We start from the raw sequence: 11,698 nt of genomic DNA, 5'->3' as shown, positions 1-11,698 counted from the left end.
TCGGACTCAATTCGATATGACCAAAAAGCTCTACTAGTGAGAGAAAGCTTTGTTTTGTGGCAGAAAGCTCTACTGGTAAGAGAAAGATATATTGGTGCCAGAAAGCTTTTCTGGTAAGAGAAATTTTTGTATAGTGGCAGAAAGATATGGTGGTAACAAAAAGCTCTGTTAGTGGAAAAAAGCTTTGTTGGTGAGAGAAATCTTTGTTTGGTGGAAGAAAGTTCCACTGGTGAGAGAAAGTTCTATCGATGAGAGAAAGCTCTGTCTGGAAGGAAGTAGTTGATGCATGGTGTTCTGTTATCGGCTGAGATTTAAGGCACCCCCTTTCACGGGCTAATTATGGATGGGGTTGACCTATTAGATTTAGGATTTCTCATGCTTTCCTATAAATAGACACACATCTCCATCATTATTTGAGGCTAGTTTTCATGAGTACTTTAAAGAGAGTAATCATTGTGAGAGCACACACTTTGAAGTAGTTCATAAGAAAGAGTGATTCTTTTGTTTTAAGAGCTCAAGTAAGGTGCAACAGTAAGTGATTGGTATACTTCCTGAAAGTTTAATAAAATCCCCTACCTCATTCGCATGTAGACGTAGGTCACTTTGATTGAACCACGTTAAATATTGTGATCAATTTTGATTTCCTTTTTCAGAAGCTTTATTCTGCAAGTTTCACTGAAGTTCGTTTATCATTTGTATGAAGTGCTTAACTTGCTTTGTTGAATTTTCCAACAGAGTTTGTATTTAGTGGTTGAACCAACATAGATGGGTGAGAGAGAAATGATGTCGATGGTGAGCTTAGGATGATGTTGATCGACGACAAGGGAAGAAATATGTGACTGAATGGTGAAACTCGCTGGTGTGCATATGGGTTCACAGACCTTGAGCAAAAAAGAAGTTGTATCTTACGGATCTTATATAAAAAATGGTGGAGTTTATATCTGGGTAACTGACAGACCTTTCATATATGGGTTGAAGGTGGCAGTAAGGTTAGCAGCGTAGATGGCTGAGCTTTTAGTGGGTGATATGCAGAGGTGAAGAAGAACAACAATGTTGCAGGTTTTTGACTTTAGAGTTGCAGACTTCCGGTGATGGTGTTCACATGCTTGCTGATGGCGGCGGCTTTAGAACTGTAGGTTTCTAACGGCGACGGCTCTGACAGGGACTTGAGGTGCATATATGTGCTTTAGGTTTGGCTTTAGAGGGAGAGAGATGGCTTGAGCTTATTATCGATGGCTTTAAGTCTAAGAAGGGAAGAGAGGGTTGGGGGTGTTGGTATGTGTTAGGCCTAAATTTTATAATAATATCTAATATAATTTTAAGAAATAATCTTTAATTTTAAATATAAACAAAATACAACAAGGGTATATAGGTTTTCCATGTCTGCCATGGACAAAAATCGCAACAAAAATATATTCTAGGGACAGTCTGAGAGCAAAAAAAAAGGACCAAGCATGTAATTTTAGCCAACCCGTACAGACAATTTCAATAATTTACTCTTCAATAAATTGGGGGGGGGGGGGCTTTGTTTTGGTGAGTATTAGCAGCAACAAGGTGTCACCGCTATTGAGGTTGCCATTATTGGTTTTAATGAGAACATGTCTTGGTTGTAGGATTGATCAACACTATGGATTACGACTAGGATTGACTTTTGATGAAGCACACAAATCGCTACTAAAGGGTGTGTCGCCTCTAAAACTATGGTTGTCACTAATATAATTTCTTGTAGTGTAAAGCGGCCTAAGAGTTCATGAGAAATCATTTGTACATGACAATTTTTTTTAATACACAACAATTTATGGTATTGTACAACTTTATAAAGCATAATTTTTTATGAGTAAATTACATGAATGGTCCCTATGGTTTAGGATAATTTGCCCATTTGGTCCCTAATTTATTTTTTTAACTTGGAAGGTCACTATTGTTTGTTTTTGTTACGCGTTTGGTTCATGTCTTACCTAAAAAGACTATTTTGCCCTTGATTTTTTAATTTATTTAAATAAACACACCCCCAATCTCACCCTCTCACCTTACCTTACCTACCCCACCATTTTTCCCTATTTAAATAATAGTCTTTTTAGGTAAGACAGAGACCAAACGTGTAATAAAAACAAACAGTACGGACCAAGCACGTAACAAAAACAAACAATATGAACCTTCCGAGTTAAAAAAAATAAGTTAGTGACCAAACGCGCAAATTACCCCAAACCATAGGGACCATTCATGTAATTTACTTTTTTTTTTTTATGTATGGGGAAAAATTACTCTCTACGAAAGTACAAATCATTTCCCTTCATGAAAGTGTAGAACTCAATTGGCAATAAAAAGTAATGCTTGGGTTTTTTTTTTTTTTTTTTGGAACGGGCGATTAGTAATGATGTATACCCTCCTATACTTTCTCATCAAGAAAACTTAAGAAAAAAATATACATAACGTTATATTCTCTTAAAAGTTATGAGAAATAGTTATGGATGATGATACAAAACATAAATGAGTACAAATCATGACGTGGGGATTATGTTTATGTTGTATAAATTCTATTTTGGATTTAATTGGTTTCCTATTTGTTTTCAACTATACTCTTTTTATCTTTCCTAAATGTTCTAGGACTCTTTTGCTTTGGGTTTTATTTTCCTGTAAATACCTTACAGGATATCGGTTAATTTTTCAATCTCTCAATCATACGCATAGCAACAACGAAGAAAAAAATTATCTCCTCTAAAGTTCCATTTATAAATTTTCTTGTTTGTGAAGTCCTTTTGTCGTGAAACACCTTGATTATTTCAGGGTATCACCATTGTAGATGGCTGGCAAAGACAACAGAAGAGATAAAACTCATGCTAACGTGAGCAGCTGGATTGACACCATAACAAATATCCTCGAAGGTTTGACCAGTCGTGTACAACGTATCCATAACTCACAAGAGTTGCAACCAAATCAAGAAAGTCAAAGGAGAGATAAAGGAGCCGGAATACTTGTTTTCAGACAACCACCGGACTACCACCATGAACCTCCACCACAACTAGATCCCTTAAATGGTTCTTTTTCACATGAGGAGTTGAAAGGAAATCATCATATGGAAGAATTTTTTGAGTGGATAAGGGATGTAGAAAAGTTTTCGGAGTTTATTGAAACCCCGAAGAATAAAGAAGAACTTGTAGCATATAATAGATTGAAAGAAGAGGATTCCTCATGGTGTGAACAAATTCAAAGTCAACGTAGACGAAGTGGTAAACTACCGAAGATGAAGAACATGATGAGGTATCTTCCTCCATATTATTATGATCAGTTTCTATTTGAAGAGTACTATTCGTTAACGCTAGGATCAAGTTTAGATGATGAATTTGATTCAAAGTAATATTAACCATGATATGTTTTAATTCAATCAAGAGGTGTTAGGACTGCTTATCGGATAATTTCATCCATTTAATAATAATTAGGATTATCACCTCATTTAACTTTTTCATTGTTTTGGATGCTTTAATTTAGATCAAAGATGAAGTAATTACTACAAAAGTAATAAAAGATTTGTCATATCCTTTCTCTTCAACTTTTTCCATATATGAGAGGAAAGTTCGGAAAAGAAAGTTAACAAAAAATTTCTCTTGTTTCCAAATAAAAACTTAATAACATATTTTGTGTATTTTGGATACAAAATAATTAATCGTTAATTACCATCTTTTACAAAATTAAATACTTAATTAAAATGGAAACAAGTAGAAGTTATTTATTGGGGATCTAATATTTACGTACATATCCACTCTGAATATCCAAAGTTCAAAAATAGTAAACAAAAATATATCTTTACTATTTAATTTAATTTTTATTATTATTGCAATTACTAATATATATATATATATATATATATATATATATATATATATATATATATATATATATATATATATATATATATATATATATAACGAGAGCCAAAATTACAGAAAATGGATGAACAAACTTAAGAGTTAAGACCATCAATTGATGATGATGAAATCAAACAAAACTATAACAGAATATATAATCAAGAAACAGATTAAAGCAACTAATATCAAAGTAGTATTTCCACGTATAATCTGTTATTAATGATGATCAATTTAAACAAAATTTTATCATTAATGAACAATGATCCGAGTAGTAAAAAACTGTTATAGGCATGATGCAATCATGAATGTTTAATCGTATTAGTATGAACTATGAAATGATACTTTGAATGTATAGATCTAGATCTAAATGTAGTAATAATGCGTTCCAACTCAAATTCAAATTTCAAAAACTTATCTAGATGAAATCCATTCTTGCCGCGTAACTGTACTGTGCTCGCCGGATATTCTGTTGCCGCTTCCTGTACACAATCCCTCCGAATCCGACGAAACAAGCGGCGGCGATCACTCCGAACGCAACTCCCGCTTTCTTCCCTCCGCTCATCCCTTCCGACGACGGTTCTTTAGGTTCTTGACTCTTCAAATCGGCGGCCATGTCACTAGCTTCAGACGGTGACGGAGACGGAGACGGAGAAGGCGAAAAGGACGATGGCGCCGATTCATCAAATGATGGAGAAGGTGAGAGATCTGAAGGTGGAGTCGCAAGTGGTGAATCATAAGGCGAAGGGGAGGAAGAGGAGGGGACTGGATATGAGTCGTCTGAACCTGATTCTGGAGCGGGAGACGGCGAGGGGGAGAATTCCGGCGGATCGGAAGAATAAACGGCGAGAATGAAAAATGTTGTGATGACGAATGCGTGAAGGAGACCAGTGATCTTCATTGTTGTGACAGCGTAAGGATTGATGAAGATTAATCGGAGTTTATACAAGTTTTTGCAGATCTAAGATTGAAGTAAAGCGATTGAAGAAACGTAGAAAAGAAGAGATTGAACGTGAAAGGGTTTTATGAACTGCCGTCGGTTTGGAAGCGGCGTAAAGGTGACAGAAACAGAATCTGTGGCGTTGACAATTGAAATGCATTTTCGTTATTATATTGCAAAAAAACGTGAAAGGAAACATATGATAAAAACTCGTATTTTTACACTTTTACAGTTTATCATACATCACAGTAAATATGATTTTTTTTTTTAAATATCAGAACAGAAATCATATATTTATCATTGAAATTTTTATTGAAAATAATCACAAAAATCTAACACAAACAAATTCAATTGATTACTGATGTTATTGCGATACTTAAACATAAAAGAATTGATAAAGAACTAAAAGTTCTTGAAATCTTTCTTTCCCTTTGAGCTCCATGCTATGACATTTCCTGAAAAATATGTAAGCTTAGCACATTTATTCGTAAATATGTACCCAAAAAGCATATTGAAGATACTGAGCTGTACATATATGGATGATATATATGAGCTTAAAATTTTCAGTTTAAATAAAATATTTCAAATTGCATTGGGGAGTTTTTAACTTTTAGTTCTTATTTTTTTGTTATTTTACACCTTCTAGAAGATTATAGTTTACTTTAGTTGAACATTTCTATTTAAATAAAAACTACAATGATAGCCTCCAACTTACAACTTATAGCTACCAATTTTCACCTTTCAAATACTAATCGGGTAATTCTAAAGACACGAATAAATATCTATATGCACGAATAATTATTGCAAAGTAGTCTTCCATCAATCGAATCTCATGTATATAAATCCCGAATATAATGGTATTTTAATTTTCAAAGAGGGTCCTCATGCTTTTATTTATCTTTCAAAATTTACCTTTTGTTTTTCAAAATTTTATTTTAAACCTTTTAATTAATATGTTCCAATTATGTTTTCAAATTTTGTCCTCATACTTTTATTTATCTTTCAAAATTTACCTTTTAAGGAATTGCATAAAAACATAATCAAGTCAAATTTTGTCCTCATACTTTTGTTTTACAAGGAAACCGAGTCAATAATCTTATATATTTAATTATATGTAAACAATAAATTTAATATAGATTTACATGGTTTGTTAAAATTATTTTTTTTATGTAATTATTGTTAACCGATAATCTCATGATTGTTCCTATTGATAGCAATAAGGTTCACCGTGGCCAATAACCAAACCAAACCGTCCAATACGCATCTCTATTAAAAATATATAATTAGAAAATATGTATTGTTTTCTATATACACTACAAAAAAATTTCGATTTAGATACGGAAAAATTTCATAGCAAAAACATGAAATTCCGTAGCTAAAGCCAAATAACTATGGAATTTGTGACGTAAATTTTCAATTAGACTCCGTATATGTTTGCTAAATTAAAAAAAACAATTTTTTTTATTTATAGAGATCTTAATAATTATAAACAACAAAACATAAACTTGATTTTATTAATTATCAGATATTATAACTGTAGAATTGTTACAATTACTGTGTGTTGCAAATGGAGAAATGTATGAATTCAGGCGAGCAGCATAAACAGTTTCCCATCCAGCAGACCGTAATGATCTGTTGTGACGCCAAAGTGGCAAAATAGTAGGCATTGGATATGCTCCATGTAAATCAACCTTCACATAATGATCACCTCTAACAAGAGCAACAACAACAACTCTATGAGTTGAGATGTCTTGGGGACCAAGCCATAGTGGAAAACATGTTGATGGACTATCTTTGCTTAGAAAAATAACTATTACACTATACTTGTTAGCAATGAGAAAGCTAGTGACCGGCATAATCAACCAACGATCTTTTGGTGCGAAATGTGATCCATTGAAATTCAATGAGTGATGTATGGTGTTTAAATCGTAATAAAAAATTTGTGCGTACTCAGCTGGGTGTGCTAACAACTCATTTTGTAAATCTAAGCGGATTTGACGCCAATTATCTTCACTATAACCGAGACACGCAGCTATTGCAAGAAATCCACAATTTCCATCTCCCCTCACGTTTTGTATGTTTGTGACATATGGATGAAATTCATACGGAATTTCATTCATAAGTGGATCTGAATTATACATTATTTGTTCTTGGTTGAAGTACGAGTTATGCATCGATTGTTCCTGATTAAAAGTTGAGTTGAACATTGGAGGTTCTCGGAACGAGTACGTACTGTGCCTATCCGGTTCCTGGTTTAGATCAAACAAATTAGACCGCATATAATTAGGCGTATAAGTAGAAATGTTGCGTCGAGATGGATATTGAGTTGGTGGCGCTTGAGTCGGTTGATCTTGAGGTGGTGGATCTTGAGTTGGTGGGTCCTGGTTTAAATCGATATGGGTTTTCTTGAAAAGTTTCTTCTTTAAGGAGGGGCGCCCACGAGTATTTTTGTGAGTAGCAGGTTCAGAAACTGAAGTTGTTGACGGCGTGATTAAGTTTAGTAACTTCCTTGCTAAACTTAACTTAGCAGGTCTTAATTGTTTTTCGTAATGAGCATTAAACATATTTACCTCAACTGCACAACCCAAATTGTCATCTTCTAACGATTTGCATTCTAATAAATCAAGTTTCTTCCAAAACTTATCGACTGAATGAAGCGGTACATAATGACCTTTTTTAACAAATATAGCTTGTTCATGCGATACATAATGACCTTTTTTAACAAATATAGTTGAATAAATCAAGACACAAACTTTTCTTTGTGTGGTGTCAACCATGTTTTGTTTAGATAAGAAAATGCATCTGAAATACATAAACAAATTTCAGTTGATGTAATGAATTATAACATATTATAATGTATATTTAAAAATACCTGGATAGTTGTTCGTAATTTTTTCAACTTGTGCCAAATTCTTGTTGTATGCTTCCTTTGTTTCAGAGTTAACCAACCTCGTCCATGACGTATAAAGAACATCCCAACATGATTTGCATTTCTTCATGATATTGTTATTTATATGCCATCTGCAAAGTAATCCTTTAGCATCTGGAAATATAATAGCGTATGCGTTCATGAGAGCCATTTCTCTATCGGTCACAATAACACGCGGCAACATACATCCTTCCATTACCGATTTTAGACAGTCTAAAGCCCAAACATAGTTGGACTGTTTTTCTTCATGCATGTACACAAATGCAATGGAAAATGTCATATTTGTTGGAGTTACACCAACAATCTCCAATAGAGGCATCCCGTACTTGTTTGTCTTATATGTTGCATCCATTAACAAAACATGTGGAAATGCACGCCATATTTCTAATGATCTTGGATGAGCAAAGAATAAATCTTCTAACTTATTTGTCAAAACATTTGCACGACTATAATAAACATATCCATTTTGATCTAGAAATTCCATAACACCTTGCATTTGAGTTTTACCTTCTCTCTCCCTACGTCGAACTTTTTCGTCTGCATTGTAGATAGTTTTGAGAGTAGATACATTTTTTGGATTTAGGTTTTTTAGTGCAGATAATATATCTTTTGGTTTGATATTTTTTTTCAACAAATCTTCCACTACTCGACATTCATATTCAGTTAGCCGTCGTGGATAAGGATGACCTTCCAAATATAATGACGGCTCATGGTTATGAAATTCACATATCATTTTTATCTTCCAAGAATTTTCTACTGACGAATATTTACCCTGTAGGCTAAATGGACAATTAATTTTTTTTGTCCCTATTTTTTTTTTTAGAGATTTTTGTACTTTTGTATGTACTTCCACGGTCACATTGAAATACAACATTAAAGTTACGTTTCGAATTTTTTATGACGATGACATAACCTAAAGTATTTGCCATATTTTGCACCCAATCCATCAATTCTTGACGAGAATTGAACACCTGGCAATTATATTATTATCAGTAGCTAACAAATCCACTCGATGCTAACATTACTGTAACAACATACTAATGAATTTATACCTTATCTGTTTTGAATGGTGATGTGTCATCGAAGAAATAACGACTTTCATTCAAACTTTCATTTTCATCTGCTTCATTTGTGTCCATTGGATGAATATCCGTTTCGAATGGCGATGTGTCGTCGAAAAAATAGTTACTTTCATTGAAGCTATTATTTTCATCTACTTCATTTGTCTCCATTGGATGAATATCATCTCTCTAAACATAACAAAGAGAAAAACATACATTTAATAATAATAATAATAATAATAATAATAATGATAATAATAATAATAATAATAATAATAATAAGAAAGGTTAAGTACAAATACCTCATAATATGTGTCACCCATCCATTCTTCCCAACTTGTCATTTAATAAAATCTATATTTATAACAAGTATCGTATGTTTGCTTTTAAGGAAAGTTACTTTCAAAATAACATTGCAAGTCACTTTCAGTTTAACATATAAGAAAATCTATATATAGAAAGAAATTGTAACCAAATTTTCATTTTTATCCCTTCTATTTTTGTTAATGTTTCATAGTTTATATTTCTTATTTAACAAATTTATTTTTTTCTATTAATATTTAATAATATTCATTATTACTCTTCTTGTAAATGTATTAATGAGATCATTTTAATTATACAACTTTTATGAATAAATAATATGTTTATATTTGTTAGTTTTCAAAATTAATAAAGTTTTAAGGGTTTAAGATTTAAATTGATAAAATCTAGGGTCTTTTTTAAAACTACAACGTAAACTGAGGGTATAAAATTGTAATATTACATTTTATCGATAGAATGATTGGCACACATATTAATACACATATCAATTACACGATTTTATTCGTGTATATAGGAGCACCCAATATATATATATATATATATATATATATATATATATATATATATATATATATATCCCGAATATAATGTTATTTTAATTTTCAAATGTTGTCCTCATGCTTTTATTTATCTTTCAAAATTTACCTTTTGTTTTTCAAAATTTTATTTTAAACCTTTTACTTAATATGTTCCAATTATGGTGAACTAAAAGGATATGGCGAGTTTGCGGATTATGATAAGTTGGATATATCCGTCCTAGAGAGTGATTCTAACGGAGAAGAATTTGATGATGAACCTAAACTTATTTATTCAGATGACATGTTTCATGGTATGCCCCCATTGCCTTCGTGTCCTGTAAACGATGATGTGAACATTCCATGTCAGAGGCTGGATATAAATGAAGAGATTAAGGTTCTAGACATTTTTTATGACAAAGAGTTGCTCAAGCTTGCAATTGGAAGACAATGCATGGAACAAGGTAAGCAGTATAAGACTACCAGATCGAGCAAAGAGAGGTTCGAGGTGGTTTGTTTGGTAGAAAATTGTTCTTGGATGGTTAGGGCAAGGGGAATCAAATCGACTACTGCTTTCCAAGTCACAAAAGTTGTTGACCAACACACTTGTTGTGCAACAAACTTGAAGTCTAATCATCGACACTTGTACACCGTAGGTTTAGTATGAAACCTACAGTTTTATATATTTTTTTTCGATTTTTTTCAAAAAGAATTTAACCACATATACAAAACCTACTCCTAATCACAAACACGGTAAAATTTTGATGAAAAGTAGACAAACCTGGTTGTTTTTCGGGTGCTCCATTGAGACAAAAAAGTAGTCAAACCAAAGAAAACAATAGGAAAAATGACCTAATCTGAAAAAAAATTCATTATATACTTTGGGCTAATGGGCCACGAAAAAGTAAACGGGTCCGTGAAACAGTAGCCTTTTAGCACGAAACACTACTTTAAGGCATAAAATAATAGTCAACAACTTTGACCGTAGTCAACCAAAAGTTGATTACGTTTTTAAGGGCTATTTTTGGCTAAGTATTATTTTTTTTGGCTATTTTTTGATAAATAATTAACAAAAATTGTTAGATTTGTATTTTCCCATTTTATTTATAGCTTTCTTTTTTATTTATATACATATTAAAAAAAACGAAATGCCGATGGATTTCCCATGTTAGAAAAAAACACTAATTTAATAACGGTTTATGATCCTTCAATATTTGTATAATTTTAAACTTATGAAAGTGTTATTTTCTAATTAACACTAATTGAGTTTTTAAACGCTAACTGAGTTCTAATACGTTAATTGAGTTTGTAAATGTTAATTTTAAACACTACTTGAGTTTTTAAACACCAACTCTAAATGCTAATTTTTTAAAACACTAATTAATTTTAAATACTAATTGAGTTATTAAAAACTAATTTTTAAATGTTGATTGAGTTTACAAATGAATTAGACTAATACTATAGGTTAAAAATTATGTATATATTTTTAAATATTATCATACACATATGAGCATATTTCTAATAGAATAGATTAATATAGTGAATTTTTAAAAATCGAAAAAGTATAGGATGAAATATGAACATTGTGTATTAATAAAGGGATTAATGAGAAATTATATAATAACATTTTCATATATAAAGCGGTTGTGACAGATTGTCAGTTTTCAAACTTCAGACACAAATACCAAAACAATTACACGACTCGTTTCGTGCGAATAGGAGGATCCATACCAAAACAATTACACGACTCGTTTCGTGCGAATAGGAGGACCCATACTAATTTCGAGATAGTTTTGTCAAAAATACCTTGAAAGATTTTGTAATGTCCTTATTATTTAAATAATTATGTTAATCCAAAAATCGCATATTTGCCTAAATATATTAACTGAACCCATTTCCATCGTATTATCTTTAATACACCGTATATATTTTAATTTTATTTTTGGAAAAGTTAACAAAATTGTATTATAAAATAATACATAAAGTTTGCTAAACAAAAGAACATCTATTTTGTTTAAAGAACAATTGATATTTTGTTTAAAGAACAATTGAAATAAATTAGAGAAATT

At 31.8% G+C, this 11,698-nt stretch overlaps 1 protein-coding gene across 1 annotated transcript; it reads right to left on the bottom strand.

Moving 5' to 3' along the window:
- Positions 1-4,095: 4,095 nt before the first annotated feature.
- Positions 4,096-4,934, bottom strand: LOC145157389 (uncharacterized). The gene has a single exon (XM_079076437.1). It carries the CDS (start codon positions 4,762-4,764, stop codon positions 4,282-4,284), a length of 483 nt encoding a protein of 160 aa, XP_078932563.1. The 5' UTR covers positions 4,765-4,934; the 3' UTR covers positions 4,096-4,281.
- Between the last annotated feature and the right edge of the window lie 6,764 nt (positions 4,935-11,698).

This window comes from Lactuca virosa, chromosome 1, assembly GCF_052849685.1.
Source record: "Lactuca virosa cultivar CGN04683 chromosome 1, Lactuca_virosa_CGN04683_v6, whole genome shotgun sequence".
In the NCBI taxonomy this organism is placed as follows: Eukaryota; Viridiplantae; Streptophyta; class Magnoliopsida; order Asterales; family Asteraceae; genus Lactuca; species Lactuca virosa.
Note: the sequence above shows the minus strand (reverse complement) of the source record. Positions and strands in the feature narration are given on the sequence as shown.

Excerpts from the sequence above, each read along its gene's own strand:
- LOC145157389 (XM_079076437.1), bottom strand. The coding sequence starts at position 4,764 with ATGAAGATCACTGGTCTCCTTCACGCATTCGTCATCACAACATTTTTC.